This window comes from Homarus americanus, unplaced genomic scaffold (genome assembly GCF_018991925.1).
Source record: "Homarus americanus isolate GMGI-L3 unplaced genomic scaffold, GMGI_Hamer_2.0 scaffold45698, whole genome shotgun sequence".
Lineage (NCBI taxonomy): Eukaryota > Metazoa > Arthropoda > Malacostraca > Decapoda > Nephropidae > Homarus > Homarus americanus.
The window spans coordinates 2,213,572-2,238,852 of record NW_024735554.1 but is presented as its reverse complement, the minus strand read 5'-3'; the positions used below and the strand labels follow the sequence as shown (position 1 = coordinate 2,238,852).

Genomic DNA, 25,281 nt, shown 5'->3' with positions numbered 1-25,281 from the left:
CTAATAATGGTCACACTAACTAAATTACAATCATCATGAACTCAATTAATGGTCACACAATCATCATCATCCTCAATGTTTTATGGCCATTTTTCCTCTAGTTATGGTCACACAATAAACTAAATTATAATCACCGTGGCCTCTAATGACAATAGTCTACAGCCACACCTAACAATAGACCACACTACACCAACTTGGTAATGGTGAGGGCAAGAAGAGGCTTCCCTATCATGGAAGCATCTCTTATTGTACACACATACTGGGCAGGGACAAGGTGGGTCACTAGCTGCTCGAGGACCCACAAGTGCTAACTCTCGCCTCCTCCTCTGTGTAAGTCAAGTGAGGCAAATTTAAGTGAAGTTAATGCCAGAGAATAACTGCAAGAGATTTTTCTATTAGCTGTTCTTACAAACGGATGGAAATAACAGGATAGGTAAACTTGCTCCAAAAAGTATCTTTACATTTGAGACAATATGACACAATAAACGAAGGATTTTGACAACCCTACCGAGACAACAGGAGTCGAGGTGATAATTTTAAATTCATCGGACCTTTCCAGAAGATACCTCGAGCGGCGGCATCAGACCACTACTCTTGCCAACACAATTCAGGGTGATTCTTGAAGCAGAAAAATTTTGGCACATAAGAAAGCTTAAATGTTTGTCTTTCTCCTCAAAGAAAACATTAAAATTTGTACTTTACACATAATACAAAAGCATCCTCAGTCAGTTGTCATACCAACAAAAGTGAAGCACCACTCAACTCACCAGTGAAAACAATTATAAAACCTTAATCAACATGGCCATTATTATCACAGTGCTCTGGTACGTCATCTGTACAAAATGAGTCAGGCAATACAACAATACTGAATACTATGACAAGAACTCAAGAGAAACATGAAATTTATTATTGAGTGAGTCATAAACTTATGAAGGCACCTCAATGGATCATCACCAAGGGTTAATATATTTACAATCAGTGACCTAAATATTAAAGATTTACACAACAGTGACCTAAATACTTAATATATTTACACAACAGTGACCTTAACAAAACAATAAATATAAACTGTGAAAAATCTCTTTAATAAAATCATACCATCAATAACATCCTCACTTGTGTCGTCTCTCGTGGTTCTTCCTTGGGGGACGATGGCGGAGTCTTTGGGACAACCTCTGTGACTAATCTTCATACAAAAAACAAAATTAATCTTCTTAGTTAACAAAATAAATACTGAATATTACAAAACGATTTCTATACTGTCTACAATCAAATTAAATCTGTAATTTTATCTCATTAATTACTTAGAAACTAACTATCATCACCAATCAAGGGCCATTTTTCAAACTTCATGGCGGGGGAGGTGATTACCTGATGGTGTCGGTCCAGTTGGTATCAAGAGAGTGTTTTGGCTGATGTCTTTCCTATCACCAACCCAGTTTTATAGAATGGCAACAGGACACTATACTATAAACACTGATATAATCACCTAATAGACATAACAGAAATTAAATAGAAACAACAATAGGAATGGTTATAATAAATGCTGATAAAAAAGTTCTCGCTTTCTATCCGTGAAGCAGCTCTGGCCTGGGAGTTAAATAACTATCAAAACGAGAACAAAATAGAAAAAACACCTTAGTTAATGCTCATGAAGATTAGGAAATTTTGCTTTAATTCACCTGATGATTATACACCAACACTAATGATGGTTAGGTTAGATTAGGTTACATTATACTTGGTTAGGTTATGTCTTGGTACATTAATTTGGTTAGGTTTGGTTAATCTGAGTTAGGTTAAGTGATGGTACATTAAGTTTGGTTAGGTTTGGTGGTTGGGTTAAGTTGTTGTTGGTAGGTTTGTTAAGTTGGGTTAGGGTTTAGTTAAGTTGGGTAGTTTGAAGGTTGGGTTTGTTGTTGGATTAGGTTTAGTTAAGTTACATTATGTTAGGTTAGGTTATGAATCAGGTGTTTAATCATCAGGTGTAATAAGCTCGGGGTTCTTTATAGTCATGAGATCCTAATTAGTTATACTATACTATGTGTGAGACAGACTGAGGTACACTACTTTATTTGTTGTGACAGTATACCAGTCTTATTAGTCAATCCAACTACAGTAAAGTATAATGTTTAATAAAGACTAATGATACAGTTGTATGAATTATTACAACCAGAAATTTGGCACGGACAGTCCCTTGCTTAATTCAGATTTCGTCCGATTTATCCGATATCCGGATTAAAGGGGTCCGTTTTAACAAGGGTCGACTGTATCTACAGGACTAAAGTTGGAGTTACACACAAACCTCAGTAACTTAACTCATGCGTAGGTTGAAATCAGTCACATTTTTATTAGCAGTACAGCAGTCACACTTATATGGGCAGAAACAGCAATACTAGTAGTAATACAGTACAGTACATTAGTAGTAGTAGTAGACTAGTAGTAGTAACAGTAGTTAAATCTATACCCACTGGATACTATTGCCTAATATAGTAACTATAAACAAATAATTACAGCTCCCCAAGACATAGTGTACAGTACAAGGTGTAGATCATGTACTGTACCTTAGCTGCTTCTTTCTGCCACCGCGTCTTGACATCAGGTGCCTCCGTCTCACCACTGTCCGGGGGCTGACAGTCACAAAAGCAAAATTTGTGATTAAATAAACATAACTGCTAATGATATCCTGTTAAACAAAAAATTAAACTGTACTACAAATAAAATAAAATATTATAATTCTTAAGAGCTCTGTTCATCCATCATGTTCTGAGCTAATTAAATTCTGAGATACAATATTAGTGTTGGCGGTACACTGTCAGGGTGTTGGGGCTAGATTGGTGGGAGTGTCAGTGGTACAGTGGTGAAGATGTGACCTGGGTTCATCTCTCTCTTGGACTGGGTATGAGGAGGGTGTTGTCTAGTGTGACCCTCACTACCAAACATACCCGGGTCCCTCTGGTCTCCTCCTGTACTAACACTGGACATGCCCAACCAACTAGTACAGTATACTGGTAAATGTCGTTTCTCCCTTGAATAGTAACGTTCATATCCAAAGAGAGGGAACTAGATATGTGTTCAAATAATAAGGACAATTAACTTTAATTAACATGATGTGGTTGGTATCCTGGTCAAACTGCCACACACATTACAGGACTGTTTGCTGTTCTTGATCATAACGTGGGATAACACGACCAATCCTTTATTTCTGAAGTTCAATAAACCACCATTGTTTACTACCCCAAATAATCAAATATTTCTATCTATGAGGACAATGGAGGAAACAAAGAATTAACCCTTCTCCTCTCTCCCATATCTTTACTTATGTTTTATGAAAATATAATAAAGACCCAATATAAGAAAATTCTGTATTTAAAACAATCTATAATATACCTCCACAGTACTGTACTTCAAAACAGAATATAAAGTTCTATTAAAGGTAAAAGCTTCCCAGTAACCATCAGAAGGATCATGCAAGACCATGGACAGTATACCTCATCAAACCTGGTGAAGGGACGAGTGCTGAGTTTTTCCCTGAGTCGTCCGGGCTTCTTCCTCTCACTGCCACTAGGGCCAGCCACCCCAATCTGGCTTAAATTCTCCTCCTTTCCAAGAAAATAAGAACAGTATTAAAAATTCCTAAACTAAAAATAGTGTCAGTATAACAACAGTTTAGTTTACTTATTTATACACAAACAAAACCATCTTTTAAAATGTTCCTAATGGGCTTGTTTATCTGTAAAACGTAAAAGTTGAATGAAAGTAACTAAAACAACTTACTTTAAATATGTTCTTGTACAAATGCCCTGAATGATGACCGCTTGAAGGCCCATATAATTTTGTGCAATATAGCTAGTACCAAACTTAGTAGTCATGCAATTACACTTGTTATAATAAGCATTTGCAACAATACAACAACCTAGATTGCCTCTATATATTATAAGGAAGTCCATTTTGTAATAAAAGCATGGTAAGTCATGTGCAGCATCTCCGTTACAAGGTGCAGTCAGGGAGAGACCAACACGCAACATTCTTAAACTCCTGTCAAGAAGTAACACACAGGGACAATAACAACTCCATTTGAACTATGAAGCAGAATGCAGGGTAAATTAAGCAGATCTACACTATGCCGTCAATTCCCAAAACCTTCAAACATTTGATGATGTGGGTAGACCCCGTAATACCACCTCATCCAGCTGTCAGTAGAGTGAGAGACCCTGCATCATGCCACCTGACCACGGAGGTTGTATAAATGCAAGCTGACTGAACTGAAATACTATATACCTGATTTTAACTAAGCTGACTGAACTGAAATACTATATATACCTGATTTTAACTGAATCACATAACTAACCTGCCTTACATCATGTAGTCGTGTACTGGCTGGGATAAACCTGATGATTCCGTCTTCATCTTGACGTTCAACATCCTCTGATTTAATCTTCATGATAAATTATAAATAAAACTCTGAAAATTAGTGAAAATATCAAAATCAGAATAAAATAAACACACAGAAAACCCAATTAACTTGTAACATCAAAGATAATAAAGAGATTAACACTAATAAGGTAGTTATATATATACCAGTCTTTTAAGTCCTTCCTTCATCCCTCCTCCAATGGTTGTTTGTAAACACTCCTGGAATATAGGGAGTCCAAGCCTATAATAATTACTAAAATTAACCTATATAACGGTATAATAATAGTTTTTGTAATCCTTATTTTCTACGTTATTTATATTTTACTTTATGATCACAAATCTAAAGGTAAAAGAAATTTATGTTTCGAATTATAAATAAACTAGTTTCGTATCTCTTACTGTCATATACTAAATCTTACATGACACTATATGTCATTCATATAATAATAATAATTACAGACATAAACACATAGCTCTCACCAATATGTCAAGGATTCGAGCCTCGGCCCTGACACACTTGAGAAGGGCCACAGCAAGATAGGTCACCTTGGGTCACAGGGTCACCTTGGGTCACAGGGTGTTCTCCAGTGTGACCCTCCCAAACACCTCAGGTTTCCCGGTCTCTGGTTCCCTCCTATACTAACACTGGCTAGACCAACCAAACGGCTAGTAAGATAAGTGACGAAAATTATATTTAAAAAAGAATATACTGTAGGCCTATATATATTTCAACAGTCCAAAGCGGCCAACGAGCTGATCAGTGGCGAAGAGGATAATAGTAAAAAGTATATATACTTTACTTACGGTGTATAGACCAAAGAGGTGTACGGGTTGTGGCCATTACAGAGAATTTTTTTAAAAGAAATACATAAAATACAGTTCATAAAATTGTATTTGTCTGAGTTGAATAACTTCCAATAAAAAAATTATTACCTTGCAGAGTCATTCAGATTAAAACATTCTGCCAATAGCTTAATGGATAATATAATTGGAATCAGTTTACTTTTTTCTTTTATCCTCTTCGCCACTGATCGGCTCGCTAGCCGCCCGGGCGATCGGTCACGTCTCTGTTACACACTGTTGGCAAATACTGGGCATGCACCGGCTCCTGAATGTACCTGAACCCGCTCCAGTGTTGCCCAAGTCTTGTCTTGAAAGAGCTCACACTCGGTGCCGTCACAACACTCTCTGGTAGATTGTTCCAAGAGTTTACAACTCTCACTCCGAAAAAGTTTGCCCTCGCAGTATTCTGGGGCGAGCGTCCGCCAGCTCCAAGTAAGGACACTCAACTGAGTAGTGCCCCCTGAGATGCTTATACACCTCAACTAGGTCCCCCCTTGCCCGTCTATAGTATAAGGTAGGCAAGTTCAGGCGCTCCAATCTCTCAGGGTAGCTGAGGTGCCGAAGTGCAGGCACCAGTTTGGTGGCCCTCCTTTGAGCATTTTTCAATGATGATTAAACACCCTAATGCTACTTAAGCGTCACATATTACATTATGTAAAGATAAGGTTAACGATAGAGTGTGTAATCAGCGGGTGAAGTAAGCTGGTGTGCATTGGTGTCATTTATAAAGGTAATGAAACTACATTTTCCTTAAGTACTTTACAGGAGATGAAGAGAGACATTTGAATGTCATAAAATATACAGTATATCATAAATATTTCATCACAATTACAGGTATCCCGCCATCTTAGTATCATACAATACTGTATATTACTACCGTAACTATAATAGTACAGCATGACGTCACAGCCTCAGCCACACTCCGCCTAGAGGGTTAAAGAGACGCAGCTCCATATGTCCTTCTTCCACGCTGTCTTTACCATACATTAGTCAAGAAGAAAATATTATAAGAACACGTATCAGTTGTGAGAATTTAAAATAGTGACTGATGTGATGCTCGTACAGTATGTTTGTGTTCATAGACATTATTGAAGACAGGGTAAAGATAACATAGAGGAAGGGGACGCCACACTGACACCTATACTTACTGGTAATAAACAATAAATAAAATGTTCCTTGAATTAATCTATTGAATGAAGTGTCTCTTAAAATTAACTTAACTTAGTAATGCCCAGATAGTCAAACAAGACGACATAGGTCTTTCATAATACAACTTCATCGCCTTATCTTTGGTTAACAACTTCGGCGATGGTGACGAGTCTGTTTAGTAACTCTTAACCTGTGCCTCCCATACTCTAGATCACCCTACACCCACCAGTGTATATGTACCTGGTCCCTCCTGCCTCACCTTACTAGTTCACCCTAACGACGCCTTCTGCATCTACCTCGCCAGCGTCCTGTAGGCTGTTGAAGACGGTGATGCTGACGTTAGCAGCGTGGTTGAGGGCGTGGGACAGACCTCAGAGAGTGATGGAGCACTGAGGGTAGATCTCGATACAGTTCTGGCCCTTCCTCCCCGATCTCATGGCCTCCAGGTTGCGTGAGAGAGGCGCCTCGTGTAGGAAGAAAGAGACGGCGAACCCGCTTATGTAAGTCACCAGAGAGTCGAAGAATCCGCGGCTGACGGCTTGTTGGTTACTCTCACACAGCAGACGCTCACCGCAGTCCGGGCTCTCGTCCCTGTGTGGCGAAGATAAAGTTAGTTGTAGGAGTAATAGTGATAGCTGTAACATTGATACAGTCGCCATATAATAACACTGGAGATAAATACATAACTATTCCAAAAGATGGTACAATAATCACTAAGCAAAGGCAAGTAGATTTTTTTTTTTTAGTTTACGTTATAGTGTGTAAGGGGGGGGGGGTGAAGATGAGGCTTCTACTGACCTGTACAAGTAAATGGTGATCATATTAAGGACAACTTCCGCCAGGTTGTTGAGGTTGTCACCGAAGAGTCCAAAGCCCGGGAGAACGGCGACTCTGGCCTGGGCACCGCCGTTCGCCCCCAGCGCCGCCAGGATGTTGGAAGTCCCCCCGAACATCGCGTCGGCCAGCACGTCGAACAGAATCACCCCGAAGGCCAGGAAGGCGATGGACATGATGGATTGATTGTTGGAGGGCAGCCTGGGGTGAAGTGCAGCAGTGATTAACGAAGATGAAAACAATGCTGAGTAAAATACACCAACTAGTAATCCTAAAGCAATGAAAAGTCTCCAAATTTTAACAACCAAAACGTCGCATAATTTCCTTAGAGTATAAGCTGGTACAAACACAGGCCGCGAACTCTAGTATTCACCATTGAGTAAAATTTTAAGAGAAAAACATAAACCACTTGTTAAAATAAAGAAAATGTACTAATATCTAGAGGAAATAAAAACATCGTTAGAAAAGGTAAAGAAAAAAAAAAGACTCCAGTAACGGGAACATTGAAGCCTCTTGCCACTCACTGCTTCGCCTCCTTAATGATCCCGTGGACGAGTCGCTGTCTGATGGCAGTCAGTTTGTCTGCTGGCGTCCTCAGTTCTAACACCTTGTTGGTCAACGGCCCATCACCGCCCTGCCATGATGACCTGTGATAGAGAGATGACCCACATATAAAAACTTTATTCTAAATATTCTAGTTATTATCTTTCTTCTATTTTTGTTCCATAATATTAAGCTACACTCGAAGTTAATATTATAAATAGTAATAAAAGGTACCATATAAAAGTTTTCTGTCAGATACTTGCCAAAAGTGTGATGTGTGTTCGTCTGGCAGTCCGCCCCGTCGTTTAGTCTCTGGTACTCCCGACAACTTCGACCATTTATCCTAAAAGTCAAACAGTATAGTTACCCCTAAATTAATCCGAATCCATTTTCCTTTATACAATTAATTTGATCCGTTAAAATATTATAATTTTAATTTATAACATATTTCTAAGCACCATAATTCATTTATTTAAATATAAGATCAATGGTGGTTAAAATACTCTCACATTGTAAAAAACAAACCAAAATAAATGTGAAATAACTTAAGTATTGGGGTATTTCAAGGCCATCGAGTCTGGGTGAGAATTTTTAAAGATGAGGTATTTCAAGGCCATCGAGTCTGGGTGAGAATTCTTAAAGATGACCAACTGACTTGTGTGCACTGCAGCTGGGGAAAACACACACACACACACACCAGTTACATTACAGTCTCAGGACTATATATACGTCATTTCGTCATTCATTCTTAAAGCTTTAATTACTAGTTTTGTCTGTTCTTATACACCAAATAAGGGGAAAATGAATACAGTCGAGAATTAGCTCTCTGAACTGGAGTACATAGAAATCAAAACCTTTGTTGACCAATTATCTCATATATCCGGGTCTTGCCAGTCATGTGAGGAGGTGAGGCAGCCTAGAGACTGTTGTGAGGCTGCCGAGTGACTGTTGTGAGGCAGCCTAGAGACTGTTGTGAGGCAGCCTAGTGACTGTTGTGAGGCAGCCTAATGACTGTTGTGAGGCAGCCTAGTGACTGTTGTGGGGCAGCCTAGAGACTGTTGTGAGGCAGCCTAGTGAGTTGTGAGGCAGCCTAGTGACTGTTGTGAGGCAACCTAGTGACTGCTTGTGAGGCAACAGGCCTGTAGAGGCAGCCTAGCTTGTTGTGTGGCAGCCACTGCTGTGAGGTGAGTGACTGCAGCCTAGTGATTGTGTGGGAAGGACTGCCAGTGACTGTTGAGGCAGCCCTGGTGACTGTTGTGAGGCAGCCTAGTGACTGTTTGATGAGGCAGCCTAGTGACTGACTGAGGCTGCCTAGTAACTGTTGTGAGGCAGCCTAGTGACTGACTGAGGCAGCCTAGTGATGTTGTGAGCAGCCCAGTGACTGCTGTGAGGCAGCCTAGTGACTGTTGTGAGGCTGCCTAGTACTGCTGTGAGGCAGCCTAATGACTGTTGTGAGGCAGCCTTAGTGACTGTTGTGAGGCAGCCTAGTGACCAGCTGTGAGGCTGCCTAGTAACTGTTGTGAAGCAGCCTAGTGACTGTTGTGAGGCAGCCTAGTGACTGTTGTGAGGCAGCCTAGTGACTGTTGTGAGGCAGCCTAGTGACTGTTGTGAGGCAGCCTAGTGACTGTTGTGAGGCTGCCTAGTTACTGTTGTGAGGCAGCCTAGTGACTGTTGTGAGGCAGCCTAGTGACTGTTGTGAGGCAGCCTAGTGAATGTTGTGAGGCAGCCTAGAGACTGTAGGACTGTTACCTTAAGAGCCAGTAGTCTCTCTCCAGCCTCAGTAAGGGTTCTGGCCACGCCTCCGCCCTCACTCAGCATCACGCCCACACATGACCACGCCACCCAAACCAACGTCACGCCACCCACTCGCATCCTGTAGGGGTTAGGTATATTTTTATAAAGTTAGGTTGTGGGTGATTGATATTTCTACCCGGGTAGGTACCAACCCTTTGTCATACCTGTATATACGCACAACTCACCTCAAAAGTTGGTTAGGTTAGGGTTTCCAAGCTTAAGGACAGGTAAGAGACAGTAACCCAAGACAGTTCCGTCGTAGTCACTTTATGTACTCGTGTCTGGGTTTTAATTTCTATTTACTTGAGACTTGTGTCATGTTTGCTCGGTGGAGAGGTAGAGAGGTGGTGGTTGTGAAGGGGATATTATGGGTTAGTTTAGGTTAAGTTGGGCAAAAGTTCCTTCCCTCAGCCAGCCACAACGTGACTGAATCACCTGAGGTTCGAATAACAAAGCAACTGAGGGAAGTGCTGTAATCGTCCAACAGATGACGCACTGTGTACTGTAGTGCGTATAACGGGGTGGGGGGGGGGGGCAAAGGGGGAAAGAGAGGGAGGGCTGAGGGAAGAGACTTTTGCCCACCATAGTACCAGTACATTAATAGACCCTCAGAGTACTTTGAGTACGTTAATAATACCTGACAGTACATAGTTACATTTAACTTGCATAGTATTTTAGTAATACCTCTTCAGAGTACAGTAATATTACAGATTACATTTAGAGGACCTCAGAGTACTTTGTTAAAGAGTACAGTATTAGTACCTCAAGCGTACATAGAGTACACTAGTAGGAACTCAGAGTGCACAGTGAGTTACAACCATTGGACGCATCAGAGAAAGTTGGGCGTCACTCTTCCGTTCTATCCTATTACCTTTAAAGATCAACAGGTGTGTTAGTTGTTAAGTGAATTATTAGGTTAGGTGAGGTGAGTGTGTGGCTGTTTAATCATGAAGTGAAACAAGCAGAGGGGGGGCTAATCTTCAGGTGATCCTCTCTCTCTCTCTCTACAGCCCTTCAGTCAAGGCACAACAGGCCGGTCTCACTGAAACATTCATAATCATAAAAGCTCGCCAAGTTATCATGCAGAACGAACATAAGGAAACACTTCTTCTATGAATGTATATTATTCTGTGTGTGGATATTTATTCACATGTACTGCACATCTGTGTATGTATACTCTGTATTTGTATGTGTACATGTATAACTGCAGGGGGTAACTGATATAACATTAAATTAATATACTATTTGTTGCTTATAATTCTAATAATAAAACAACAATAATAAATAATAATACGATAATAATAATAATAATAATAATGAGATAAAATGCTATAATAATAACACGTAACTAAATACCACTTTCTAGTTATCAAATATTAAACTAAAATCTAATTATCTCGCTGTAGTATTATATAAACATGTCTTACCTTTATGGATAGATTTTGGGCGAACAAATTAAGGAGCAGACAACGACACACAAGGAATGCTGAGGATGAACTGAACAATGTCTAACTCAGTTACCCGCAGCTGTGAGCGACCGGCCGGAGTATGTTTTTCCCAGAACTAACAACTCTCATAAAAAAATGTCTTATTAACGCATATAGATAATATTGAACTTGAAATTATTATTTGAATTATAACTTATGTATTAATTTTAGCTAATGGAACTGTTTATAGTCATGATATTTATTGTTTTTTGTTAATAATTGAATCTTGTCGTAGTCTGTACTATGGAGAAAATTAACAGTCCCGCTACATTCCCCCGAAGCTCGAGTGGTCGTTCAACCTCCAGCCATACACAGGTACCGGTAAGTCATCTCAGTTGTCTCCAAAGGTACCATAATTGCTTTCGTATACTACCCAGCAGAACCATAAGTAGATGAAGGAACTCTAAGTTAAATAATTTTCTTCAGAATTTGTTTGTATTGATGCAAAACTCGAGTTAAAATATGGCAGGGAATAAACCTACTCATAGCAGCTGTTGACCCCAACTGTGTTCTTTGCATACTGTAAATTAACCAAATAATTACTTCTAGCAAAAAAAAAAAAATAGTATATATATTTGGTGATTTTCGAGCACATTTCTCCATCTGTTTATTTATATATAATTATATTTTATTATATTTTTGTCTTGACGAACAATGGAAAATGAAAGAAACCAACATTAACAAGTACATTCAACATTTTCCCATTAATTTTTGGAGACCTTTGACCTCTGTAAATTGGTCAAGACATGAAATTAGGTTCCATAGGTTTATTGTGATATCTTGCCCACTGGGATTTTCCTTGGGATTTATACAAAGGAACTTGTACACAAATTTATTCTTTATTTACCGATGTTCCGTACATAAAGATTTTTTCTCCAATGGGATGTATTTGCGTAAATGGATAGATATTCAATAAAATCGTCATGCTTGTTCATATTTGATTTGGCCTGTTAGTGCAGGTGTAGAGGCGCCGTGCCCTTACTGATGCTAAAACTACTTGTAAATTGAAATTGACAAGTAATACCTCGTTGTATCCTTCCTGGGAATAAAAATCGCGACGAGCGCCAACAGGGAGAGGGTCCCGGAGGCTTGAGGCAGCTGCTACTGACGAAAACCGTTAACGCTGTTTCTTGATTCCAGCTTGACCACGGCTTACTGCCTCAGCACAACAGCCACCGACTCTGTTATTAAGCTTGGGTTTTACCAATAACAAAATATGTAAGAACGCTTTTAGCTCTTTTGTTAAGTAATGCCAATAACATAGTGGCCAGGGACATAAATGGATATAAGCTTTTAACAGCTTTCTTAGATTATCTTCGGTCAGGTCGACTATTTACTGTTGTTTGTATATATCTGCACTGTATATAGCTCATATATTCAGTATTTTTTACACTTTTTGTGAAATTGTAACTGCATTTCTTTTTTTTAATTTTCACCATTAGTGAGTAGGCAGCTGTGCCCGGATTGGCTAATCCCCGAAAAAAAAAAACTGGGCACTTTCCTCCTTAAGATGTACACAATTCAACACACGTGAAATTATTTCGAAGTGACTAAAACGACTGCCAACCGATAACGTATTTTTTTTCGTTTTCGTTTAAATTTTAAACATTGTTGTCAGGGGAGACAAAAATCAGTAAATCTAATCATTAATCAGTATATTACGTATTGCACCCAAGTAAAACCTGAAGTGATTGGTAAGTGTTTAATTGAAGGCGTATATCGTTATGTCTTTTATAATAACACAATAATTAAGAGAGAGTGGACAAGGTGTAGACCAACCGTCAGCTGTAGCTCGCACATTGGGGGTATTGCAGGATAAGTGAGGTCACGGGTAAGTGAAGTCACGAGTTATATCAAGGTTAGGTTGAGGTACGCAGTATCGTGGCCATGTTGCCCTTTTGCCGCGTAAACAAAGGCTACACTACAGGTATATATCATGTATATGTTTACTCTGAGAATGTAAAAATTTTATTATAATTTTTAATAAAAAAATTAGATTATTTTACTTTCTACTTTAAACAAAAGTAAAATGTTTAACTTCTTTAAAGGGAAGATTTTGATAAACTATTTTAGAAGATACAACACTGCATATTTATAGGATATAAGCTTATCAGGTGATTACCAATTACTGAGTAAACATATTAAAGTAATTATATTTACCAGGGTCGTTTATCAACAGTATTTTCAAGTTATCATTAAAACAACAATTACCACAGCATATTTTTCCGACTCCTTAATAATATATGATAACATTTTAATTATTTATGTTATAGTCTCTTCATTTTGGATAATGTAATATAAACACCGCCCATATTCCTTTATTTACAGTAGGCTCCAGTCGTCCACGGTGCTCACTCGTTCATCAGCTGGCAGGTCTGAGGTGAGTGATGTTATCTGTTGCTACTTTCAGATTAATCTCGAGTTTGTAACAGGAAGTATGTATTTGGTGTTATATCTCAACACTAAAAAGATTAGGCATCCAGACTTATTTCACTTGATTAAACTTCCTAACCTAACTTAACCCTCGCATTTAGCATTAGGGTATTTAATCAGCAGGTGAAATAAGCTGGTGTTTCTAAATCTTCATGATCCAGATATTTACATGTAAGTATTAGTATGTAATGTATGCATGAAAAAGGTGAATTACAGAGTCGTTGATTAACTCGAACATCGATATTAAAGATTTATAGAAGACTGATATTAATTCCCACTTTATTTTTTACGAGGATTAACCCACCCAAGCACAGGTCATTGACCCACGTCAGGGCCTGGGGCTAAAAATATTATAATAATAATTATAATTAATAATAATAGATAAAAATTATAAGATAAAAATAATAATAACCATAAATAAAAAAAATAAATCAAGAGAGAAACGATATACTGTACAGTATGTATGTTTGAATTGAAACTGAATTGAATTGAATTGTTGGTAGAGTATATTGAAAAAAATATCATATTTATTTCACATACGAATGATATCAACACCAACATGGCAGATGATCATCGAAAAGTGAACAAAATATAATACCACATATCCGGAAATAAAGGGCTTTATTACTGATATATATATACATATATATATATATATATATATATATATATATATATATATATATATATATATATATATATATATATATATATATATACATACACAGTGTATACTCTGTATATATACCACTTTAATGTCTTTGGGGGGTTAAAAATATATTTGTTATTTATAATTTATTTCTAAGAGTATACAAATATCGCACTCACAACACTTATCCTTCGACACTGATAATAAGTCTCCCTCGACACTGCACACAGCTATGAGTGTGAAGGCATCAAGATATACCAGCGAACAACACAACGTGATTATGATACTCTCCCCCAGCCCCTTGTGGTGGTGGTGCTGGGGGAGGGAAGGACCCTTTAATGTGTGTGGGAATGTAGGAGCAGCTAGATCACTTTGGTGGTGGGGAAGGGGTGTCAGGGCAGGCACATGGGGGGGCTGGTGAAGGCGAGGCTGCCGTCAGCTGGGTGGTGGTCGAGGCAGGCTTGGTCTGTGGGGTTCTGGCAGGGTCTCCAGGCTCCAGGGTCAGGGTGGCCTGGGACTCGCCAGTGTTGGGCGTGGCGGAGGTTGTCAGGGCCGGCCTGGTCCCTGGCGGCACTGCCAGGATTGGCCATGACGCTCACTCGCCGCCCACCGTAGTCTATCCACGTGGTGACGTTCCTGTAGACAGCTGGGAGTGTGTGACTGGAGAGTGGCTTCCTGCACGGCATGTCCACGAAGAACGTGGTGCACTGAAGGACCAGCAGCTTCCTGTCGTTGGACACCCGCAGGTGGCAGCCGGTGTTGCGCGCCTTCAAGAACTCGTTGATGGTCTCCCAGATTCGTCGGTCCTTACAGTCGTAGTAGATGTCTTGGTCAAAGTCCCAGGGCAGGTATGTGCCCAGCTTGACGGCGCCCAGCAAGGAGCCGTGACTCATCTCGTACAACAGCCCCTTCTCTCGCGCGAAGTCATCGAGGATGGTGATGCCGTGCATGATGGCCTCTCGGCAGCACAGCGGTATCAGGTACCATGTGATAGTTTTGCGCAGGTCGTCACACTTTATGTGCACATCGCTGCACTTGAACTTATACTCTTTACCATCATAGGAGTGGATGGTCTGGATGGACATGCGAGTGGCGTAAGTATTCCAGTCGGCAGTGTTCATGATGGGTTCCTCTTGTAAGAAAAACATGACGTCGGGGCAGGCCAGTGTGAGGTAACCCGCCTGGGTCACTTTGGTGTGCCATTCGCGATAGAGCGCGGGACCGCTCACCTCGTCGGGGAAGGGATGCTGCTGGAGGAGGTGGGTACTGGCCAGGAAGGGGCCCAGCACTTCGTCACAGTACATACACTCCAGAATAGAGTGTTGGTAACCACGGAGGAAAGTGGCATGATAGTTGGTGATGGAACGCTGAAGGCACCCGTGGCGCCACTGTCCTTGCTCGTCACGATAACTGCCTCCGGCTACTCCTTCACCACCCAGACGGTCCAGCACCCTCACCAGGCGCTCCAGGGGCGAGTGAAGCCATGAGTAGTGAGCCAAGGACGTGGCCACGAGAACGAAGGAGGTGTTCACTAACGCGATGGCGTCATTGAGCGCCTTCCCGTCACTCACCGCGTGATCATATCTCTGTACGAGCGTCATGCCGTTGGTGTCTGGCGTGGGGTCGTCGTCAGCCAGGATGAGGATGGTGGTGAGGTTGTGGTGAGCAGCGAGGCCATGTAGCACCTGCGACACTCTGGAGGGCTGCCACCCCCTCGCTGGCACCACCACACTCACCACCTGAGCGAGGCGGGGAACTCCTTTGCAGTTGTTTACCAAGAACTTGGTGCCGTTGTGGTGGTCTGAGCACACCAGAGTAGGGGGCCGCAGGTTCTCCCGGGCCAGGCGAGGATCCAGCTCCGCCACAACCCTCCCCACCTCCCTCGACCACCGTCCGACTTCATCGCTGCCTGTACCAAGCAAGAATTACAATCATTGATGACCTTACTACCTTACAGCACACACACACACACACACACACACTTGTTAGACTTATGCTAAAACACAAAAATACTGTGTAAAACTAACATCGATAGAACACTGTACAAAGACTATCTTAACAAGGTAAACACTCGTTCCAAAAAGTACCTTTACCTGGAGGGGTCAGATGAATATCAAAATAAACACCGCTACTCCTGTTGTCTCGGTAGAGTTGTCAAAATCCTCCGTCCATTGTGCCATATTGTCTCACACTGGATCGCATTTACCTCCCCAACTCTAAAGTTCCGTCTCAGCTTCATCATTATTCCTTTCCTACTTTAGCTCAAGTCATCTAGTCAAATTAAATACGTTCTTACATCTTCAGTTAAGGGGGGGACATATTCCTCGCATGAACCTCTGTGACGCTTGATGATGGCAAGGACATGATAATTATAGATTGAGGAGAAGTAGGCCAAGCTGAAGGAGAAAGATGAGGTGGAAGGAGATGGGTGAAAGAAAACGGATGAACAGGACGAATGAATAAAAAAAAGAAGAAACAGATGAGCAAGAAGAAGCGGAATAAGAACAAGGAAAAGAAGAATAAAGAAGTAAGCTGGAGTGGGTGGAGGAGGAGGTGTGGTCATAGCGTGTACCTGACTGGCCGCCGCTCATGAGTCGTTGGATCTTGGTGAGGGAAGCTGCCAGGCGACGCCGTGTGTCCTGGGATAAACAATGTTCTTCAATCGGTTTACTGCCACCTAAGTCTGAAACACAAGGTTCATGGATGATTTCTCTGGCAGTGAAAGAAAATATCTATCACACACACACACGTTAGGTTAAGTTAGGTTCGATAATAATTTAAGTAGGACCGTTATTACAAGTTCACACAGTATTTTATATAGAAATTTACAAAGGTCGAGTAATATATATATATTTTTTCATTAGTCAAATATATATTGTGTTCAAATACTGTATTAATAGCAAGTACATTTTTAACCTGTATTTATGAATACTTGTTACCCCTCAGTAACTCCAGGGCTCACCTCAGTAACTCCATGACTCACTTCAGTAACTCCATGCCTCACTTCAGTAACTCCATGACTCACTTCAGTAACTCCAGGGCTCACCTCAGTAACTCCATGACTCACTTCAGTAACTCCATGACTCACTTCAGTAACTCCATGACTCACTTCAGTAACTCCAGGGTTCACTTCAGTCTTGTTCCAGAAGTTAATGAGGCTGTTCTGACTGCAGGCTCTCATTCATATTTCAAGATTCGGTGAAGAATTGAAAATAATTGTTTAGTGCCAACAAAGACTTCATCTGTGACTATAAGAACCTTATCTATGTTGAGAAGGTTCGGCACTATACACCAAGGCGCCTTCTTCAGCACTACACCAAGGCGCCTTCTTCAGCACTACACCAAGGCGCCTTCTTCAGCACTACACCAAGGTGCCTTCTTCAGCACTAAACCAAGGTGACTTCTTCAAAGTACCAACCAAGGTGCCTCAGCACCAATAATTGCTAAGCGCCTTCAGCACTACACCAAGGCGCCTTCTTCAGCACTACACCAAGGTGCCTTCTTCAGCACTAAACCAAGGTGACTTCTTCAGCACTAAACCAAGGTGCCTTCTTCAGCACTAAACCAAGGTGCCTTCTTCAGCACCACACCAAGGTGCCTTCTTCAGCACCACACCAAGGTGCCTTCTTCAGCACCACACCAAGGTGCCTTCTTCAGCACCACACCAAGGTGCCTTCTTCAGCACCACACCAAGGTGCCTCTCTTCAGCACTACACCAAGGTGCCTTCAGCACTACACCGCTGGGTGCCTTCCTCAGCACTACACCAAGGCCTTCTTCAACACCACACACCAAGGCGCCTTCTTCAGCACTGCCAAACCAAGGTGACTCTTCAGCACTAAAACCAAGGGGTGCCTTCTTCCAGCACTAAACCAGTGCCTTCTTCAGCACCACACCAAGGTGCCTTCTTCAGTACCTACACCAGCGCCTTCTTCAGCACCACACCAAGGCGCCTTCTTCAGCACTAAACCAAGGTGACTTCTTCAGCACTAAACCAAGGTGCCTTCTTCAGCACTACAAACCAAGGTGCCTTCTTCAGCACCACACCAAGGTGCCTTCTTCAGCACCCTCACCACACACCAAGGCGCCTTCTTCAGCACCGCGTGCCTTCTTCTTCCGCACTCACACCAAGGTGCCTTCTTCAGCACTACACCAAGGTGCCTTCTTCAGCACCACACCAAGGCGCCTTCTTTCAGTGACCTGGCTACACCAAGGTGCCTCTTCAGCACCACACCAAGGTGCTCTTCAGCACCACACCAAGGTGACTTCTTCAGCACCACACCAAAGGCGCCTTCTTCAGCACCACACACCAAGGTGCCTTCCGCACCACACACCAAGGTGCCTTCGCGACTACACCAAGGCGCCTTCAGCACCACACCAAGGCGCCTTCTTCAGCACTAAAACCAAGGTGACTCTTCAGCACTAAACCAAAAGCCTTCTTCAGCACCACACCAAGGTGCCTTCTTCAGCACCACACCAAGGTGCCTTCTTCAGCACCACACCAAGGTGCCTTCTTCAGCACCACACCAAGGTGCCTTCTTCAGCACCACACCAAGGTGCCTTCTTCAGCACCACACCAAGGTGCCTTCTTCAGCACCACACCAAGGTGCCTTCTTCAGCACCACACCAAGGTGACTTCTTCAGCACTACACCAAGGTGCCTTCTTCAGCACCACACCAAGGTGCCTTCTTCAGCACCACACCAAGGTGCCTTCTTCAGCACCACACTGGCAGCTTCAGTAGTAGTAATTACAGAGTTTTTCTTTCTCTGGCCACATACTAGCAAAAGTTTTCTTCACACTACACCAAGGTGCCTTCTTTCATAGCACCACACTACAAGTGCCTTTAGCATTTGTTAATTTGTTAAAGTTTTTCTGAATTATTATAGTTTTCAGCACTATTAATACCATAGATTTCAGTACTCACATCATATTTTCAGCACTAATACCATAGTTTTCTTCTGTACTACACCAAGGTGGCTCTCTTCAGCACCACACCAAGGCGCCTTCTTCCAGCACCCCACACCAGCAGTGCTTTCCTTTCTGCTCAAACCAAGTAAGACTTTCAGCACTCCAAACCACAGTGCCTCTCTCTTCCAGTACACTCAAACCAAGGTGCTCTTCACACCACACCAAGGTGCCTTTTCACACCACACCATGATTCTTCCAGCACCACACCACAGTGCCTTCTCCGCACCACACCACAGTCAGCACTACACCAGGTGCCTTCAGCACCACACCAAGGTGCCTCACCACACCACAGCAGCCTTCAGCACCACACACCAAGGTGCCTTCTACACCAATCAAGGTGACTTCTTCCAGCACCACACCAGTGCCTTCTTCAGCACTACACCAAGGCGCCTTCTTCAGCACCACACCAAGGTGCCTTCTTCAGCACTACACCAAGGTGACTTCTTCAGCACTACACCAAGGCGCCTTCTTCAGCACTACAGCCAAGGTGACTTCTTCAGCACTACACCAAGGTGCCTTCTTCAGCACTACACCAAGGCGCCTTCTTCAGCATTAAACCAAGGTGACTTCAGCACTATACCAAGGTGCCTTCTTCAGCACTATACCAAGGCGCCTTCTTCAGCACTACAGCCAAGGCGCCTTCTTCAGCACTAAACCAAGGTGCCTTCTTCAGCATTACACCAAGGCGCCTTCTTCAGCACCAGCAGAACAACTTTTTTTTGTTCTTAGATGGTCTCACCCACTCCCGTAAGAGGAAAAAATTACCCCACTAAATATTCAAAAGCCTTATAATGATGAAGGCCAATGGCTGCACCAAGTAACATAACACCTAAATGACTCAGGGAAAATAAACTTAGGGCAAAAAGTCTGTTATTTCCTGTGATGTTATAAAGCGGGACTCACCCCTTGATCGTGTGAAGGAGAAATGGCTGCCACTTGTAGCTACCGTCATCCACGCCGTGATGAGGACAGCCGCCACCACCAACCATCTCAACGCCAGCCAACTACGACCTGTCAATTATAGAGACACAAACAAACACTCTTAATTAATGTTTCACTATACCAGTCCTCCAGGTGTGTGTGTGTATGTGTGTGTGTGTGTGTGTGTGTGTAAAATAAATAATTATAATTAACGGTTTATTGAAAGAGCATGGCAGCCAGAAGGTTGAAAATATACAATTACATAATTGGGGAATGGTTCTCTTGATTTACAAATGATGCACAAGTAACATAAGTGATACAAATATGATATATAATAATTAGGTGTTGATATTTACAAAGGTTGAGACTGCGCTGTTCTTGTAGCAGTCAGTTCGTGCTCGTATGGGCTGGATGCAGCTGGGCAGGTGTGTGGCCAAATGGCCAGGACAGTAGCTTGGGGCAATGCAGGTGTGCTCCATCCTTCAGGTTAGGTCAGGTGAAGCCGTGAGGTCAGGTCAGATCCAGCCACACTCAGTATTGCTGTGTTTTTGTGCTTTTCCTTCCAGTTGAAATTGCCACTTTTGTATATCACTTGTGGGTTGATCGTCAATCTTTGCACTGTACTGTTGGTGTGAGGATGTTGATAAATGCAGATGGGAAGGAGGAGATGGGGAGCGGAGGGCCCGACAGACCGGGCTGGCAGCTGTCTCCATGATCAAGAGACCATGGCCGCGTGAGCGGGCAGCGCCGAATACACACGTCCTTACCCTATGAAGGCTGAGGGACTGTGTGTGTATGTGTGTGTGTAGCTCTCCACTTCCCTCCCGTCATGCTGTAACCTCTAACTTCCCTTCACTTCACCTCCCCTTCCATTACCCTCATCCCCCTTCCATCACCCTCACCATCTCACCTCCCCTTCCATTCCCTCTCGTATTAGTGAGTCAGTATATGCACACACATACATTTCTTCAAGTCCACAGGTGTGAGGAGGCTGTAGAGCTCAATTACACCCAGGTGAGGCAAAGATTAAGCTGAGACAGCCATCAACTTATCCTTTATTACGTCTAAGGTATTCATTAGGGCAGTAATGTGATGAGGCTCCTCACTGCCCACCTCTTCCACCTCACCTTTAAGACTGGACTTGGTGAGCAGTTCGAGGAAGAATCTAGTTATGAAGGACAAGGTCACATAAGTCAAGGTACATTATAAGGCAGTTACAGGTTAATTCGCGAGTAGTATCCCCTAACAAGAGGAACTACGTCTAGGAGTTATCCTGGCTAATAAGATGAGGGGAATAATTTTAGATATTTTATGAATCTACGCCAAAACAACTCTACATGGTTATTTAAATCATTAGTAAGACCACATTTAAAGTATTAGCTATCGGTCTGGAGTCCACTAAGGAAAAGGTAAATGCGCAAAGACGGTCAACAAAACTGATACTAGAGATTAGATGAAGAAAGAAAGACTCAGACATCTCGTAATACTGCACTGTACCAACCCGTAGCTAATAGATTATACATGGATTCTACGACAGAGAAATAAAACTAAACTTAATAAATCCACGACACCAAGTTGATAGTTCCAGAGGTCACCAATACACAATTTATAGTCAGAGCTAATACGAAAATGCGCCGACACCAGTTCACCCAGTAGATTGTTGACATCTGGAACAGCTTGACAGTACTGCTGCGACCAAGAATTACAAGTCAGGACGAACCAAACACCAAGATGGTTATACAGTATAGGAATCACCTGCGTCCAGAAACAACCTGAGTAAACCAAAGTATAGTACAGTACCTTAATTAATTCCTTATACTGTATATTGCTTTACTTTTACTTTTATCCTCTTCACCACTGGTCGGCTCGTTAGCTGCTTGGTGACGTGTCTGTTACGCACGTATGGCAAGTACTGGGAATGCACTGACTCCTGAATGTATCTGAACCTGCTCCAGTGCTTGTCAAGTCTGGTTTTGAAAGAGCTCACACTCGGTGCCGTCACAACACTCTCTTGCAGATTGTTCCAAGAGTTTACAACTCTCACTCCGAAAAAGTTACCCCTCACAGTTTTCTGAACTTGTGGTTAAGGTGCGGCTTCTTCAACCTTGAGCTGCGACCCTTGTGGGGCGGGCGTCCGCCAACTCCAGGTAAGAACTAAGAACTCTCGATTGAGTAGTGCTCCCTGAGATGTTTATACACATCAATTAGGTCACCCCTTTCCCGCCTGTGACCTAATCGAAGTGCATAAACATCTCAGAGGGCACTACTCAGTCGAGTGTACATACCTGGAGCTGGCGGACTTCCGCCCCACAAGGGGACAAAGCTCAAGGTTGAAGAAGCCACTGTATAGTATCAGTGTGTAACATGGACGGCTCGTAACGTATTGTAAAGGATTATTGTTATTAGTAGGAGTAATAATAGTAGCTATATATGTAATAATAATAGTAGTAGTAATAGTGTCTGGTTCAAGTTACGTGAATCCAATATATCTTCTAATCACGAGTACAACAAACACATACACACACACAAGACCATCATTAATTCCTGTGATTCAAAGGAATACATGTTAAAGTTAATTCCTGAAAGTGGTGTTCGTGCTCGGGAAGGGGGGGGGGTGATAACACTGCACTGCGGTAAAAGGGTGACAGTACCCTGTCAGACGTGAATTCGTTATCTGGACGTGCACATTATGGCTTATCCTTAAGACAGTGTTTAATATAAGCCTTGGTTAACACATGCACGAGTCAGATGTTGTCTCCAGTAAGAGGTTGACTCATTGGTGTTTTATTGATCTCAAAAGGACACTGTTGCCAGCCACTTGATGCTTCTTGCTGTAATGTATATAGTTCTGTAACACTGTCTCGTCTTAGAAGCACTATAATTATACGATATTCATCACATGACTGATACAGTCATTATAATTACAAATCATTGCATCTCACTTCACGGTATAATCACTCTCCATCCTGCAGGATATCGAGCAAGCTGCTGGAAGGTGTTTGGATACGTGGAGCCGTGTTCTGTGTTTAAGCTCCAAACAAATGAATGTCACACTCAAAATTTATATCAGGACTAAACAAAGATTCACTGCCTACACCCCCAGCTACTTAAGTATACACGTAAGCCTTCACACGCTCTATTACGGAGGATAAAATGACTTACATTTGGCAGCGACGCCGTCCATGCTGGACGCTGGGAGCTACTGACACACCGTAGCATCAACCAGCCACCACTCCACGACGCATGCCCGCCTCACGGTCAGTGGCGTAGCTAGAGTGTGTGCCGCCCGGGGCGGCCCTTGAGTTTGCCGCCCCCCCCCCCGTGACCCTACAAAAAATACATATTGCACAGTGACTCACTCTATATATATATATATATATATATATATATATATATTAAATAGTTTGCCTTACTGTTGTCAGACAAAAGCCACCCCGATCAAAGTATATGGCTTTTGTCTGGGTGGCTTTCGTCTGGGGGGCTTTTGTCTGGGTGGCTTTTGTCGGGGGGGCTTTTGTCTGTACCCCAGTGAGGATAGTGTCTTAGTATAAAATCGCAATGCTGTGAAACAAAATCTTAATATTTAATCTCAGTACCGCAGCAAAAGTCACATCAATATTTTTTAACCAATACTTTAATATTTCTTACCTTATAGTATTATGTCTTCCAACGAAGTAAATAACTGGATCGAAAACACAAGAGAACTTAAAAGTCGTCTAGCCTCCCCTCGTCTTGTCACGATGGAGACTTGTGCAGAACTGAAGTGAATTGCTTGTAACTGGTGGATTGGTCGGCTGTACATGAACTTATATGACCCGAGACTGCATGGTTTTGCAGCTACTGGAGACGTTAATCCTTCCCTTTGTATCGGCGGCAAGTTAATCCTCGTCGTATCTGACCTAACACCTGACCCACACCACATGAGCTCACTGGCGTACTTGTTTGAAGTTGTTTCCTTAATCCTCAACAGGTTACAGGTTGTGTGTGTGGCGGGGGGGCCGCATAGCAAGGGTGTAGCTCATGACGTGGCCGTGATGATGTGGGTCAGGTGTTAGGTCAGACACGACAAGGATTAACTTGCCGCCGATACAAAGGGATGGATTAACGTCTCCAGTAGCTGCAGATATGGGTGATGAGCAGACCCAAAAGTGCCGCCCCCCCAAAAGTGCCGCCCGGGGCGGACCGCCCCCCCGCCCCCCCCTAGCTACGCTAGTGCTCACGGTGCTGACTTTCATTCACATGCACGCTGGAGGAGACACACATATAGGTACGTAAGAACTATTAAGCACTGGTATACACTTCATGTACGCACGCACTACCACACGCATGCACACTCCTAGACGCTCATGCGCAGACAAGCACTCTCCAGGCACACTCATGCGCATTTATGGTCTCTCTCTCTCTCTCTCTCTCTCTCTCAGCGTTGTAAAAAGTACCGGACTTTGTTACTTAAATAAAAGTAGTTACATTGGCAAAATGTTACTCAAGTAGAAGTAAAAAAAAATGTCTCAAAGTATTCAAGTACTGAAAGTAAAAAGTAACAAAATTATTAAATTGTCCCAAATATTAAAATAAATTCACAGTAAATTATGAAAAACTAGCTAACTAAAGATAAAAATAAAAGTCACATAGCATTACACATGTTTATTTGCAAAGCTTTATATTGAGATCAATCAATTACTGATTTTCGAAATTACGGCTGTCCAATCAGGATCTTTTAGGACTAAATATAAGCCCAGCATGACCTCCCGAAATAGTATACGTTTACCTGCTCTTCCCCCTACAATCCATCGCTGAAAATATCCTTATCCACGCAAGTATCGTCGACGTGGACTTGTGGTCCGCAGAGATAATGCCTCTGCTTGCATTAGTTAGGATACAGGCCTATCTGGCAAGTATCTGAGGCGGGGATGACCCGCACTTCTCTTCCTGTAAACTCTGTAACTGTCCCAACGCTACACCCTTGACCTGCCACAGGACGAGTCACTGACCACTATAGGTCACCACCTACTTGTTCGTAATAATTTGGATTTAATTTTTGTACGCTACCCACACTTTGGTGGGTGCTAACTCCCATTGTCCTTAAATCATATCAGTATTGTTACCATATCACAAGCTTCGCGTGTCCTGCGAGACACGATACCAATGTACTCGTCTGACACCTGACTGCATGGTCTTGTGACGGCTTGTCGCCCCCTGGGGTGTAATAAATTAATTAAATAATAAATAATAAGCCTAGCATGACTAA

At 42.3% G+C, this 25,281-nt stretch overlaps 3 protein-coding genes and 1 long non-coding RNA gene across 5 annotated transcripts; 1 reads left to right on the top strand and 3 right to left on the bottom strand.

The window, feature by feature from the left end:
• Positions 1-789: 789 nt before the first annotated feature.
• LOC121871308 lies at positions 790-4,712 on the bottom strand. Its single transcript, XM_042373527.1, has 6 exons — positions 4,579-4,712; positions 4,358-4,461; positions 3,489-3,599; positions 2,562-2,627; positions 1,548-1,590; positions 790-833 (listed from the first exon to the last, which is right to left on the bottom strand). Exons 2-6 carry the CDS (start codon positions 4,439-4,441, stop codon positions 790-792), a joined length of 348 nt encoding a protein of 115 aa, XP_042229461.1. The 5' UTR covers positions 4,442-4,461; positions 4,579-4,712.
• Positions 4,713-6,000: 1,288 nt separating this feature from the next.
• Positions 6,001-11,106, bottom strand: LOC121871376. Its single transcript, XM_042373596.1, has 6 exons — positions 11,004-11,106; positions 9,532-9,655; positions 8,046-8,125; positions 7,764-7,886; positions 7,204-7,440; positions 6,001-6,996 (listed from the first exon to the last, which is right to left on the bottom strand). The coding sequence occupies exons 2-6, from the start codon at positions 9,652-9,654 to the stop codon at positions 6,777-6,779; spliced, it is 783 nt and encodes a 260-aa protein (XP_042229530.1). The 5' UTR covers position 9,655; positions 11,004-11,106; the 3' UTR covers positions 6,001-6,776.
• A 3,170-nt stretch (positions 11,107-14,276) lies between these two features.
• Positions 14,277-23,293, bottom strand: LOC121871375. The gene is made up of 4 exons (XM_042373595.1): positions 23,196-23,293; positions 20,016-20,123; positions 16,718-16,828; positions 14,277-16,054 (listed from the first exon to the last, which is right to left on the bottom strand). Exons 1-4 carry the CDS (start codon positions 23,215-23,217, stop codon positions 14,538-14,540), a joined length of 1,758 nt encoding a protein of 585 aa, XP_042229529.1. The 5' UTR covers positions 23,218-23,293; the 3' UTR covers positions 14,277-14,537.
• Positions 17,603-19,937, top strand: LOC121871377. Of its 2 annotated transcripts, none has more exons than XR_006089865.1 (3): positions 17,603-17,839; positions 18,600-18,849; positions 19,524-19,937. It is a non-coding gene; the product is annotated as an uncharacterized LOC121871377 (long non-coding RNA). The 2 variants fall into 2 exon arrangements; XR_006089864.1 differs by having other exon boundaries at positions 19,499-19,937.
• Positions 23,294-25,281: the final 1,988 nt, after the last annotated feature.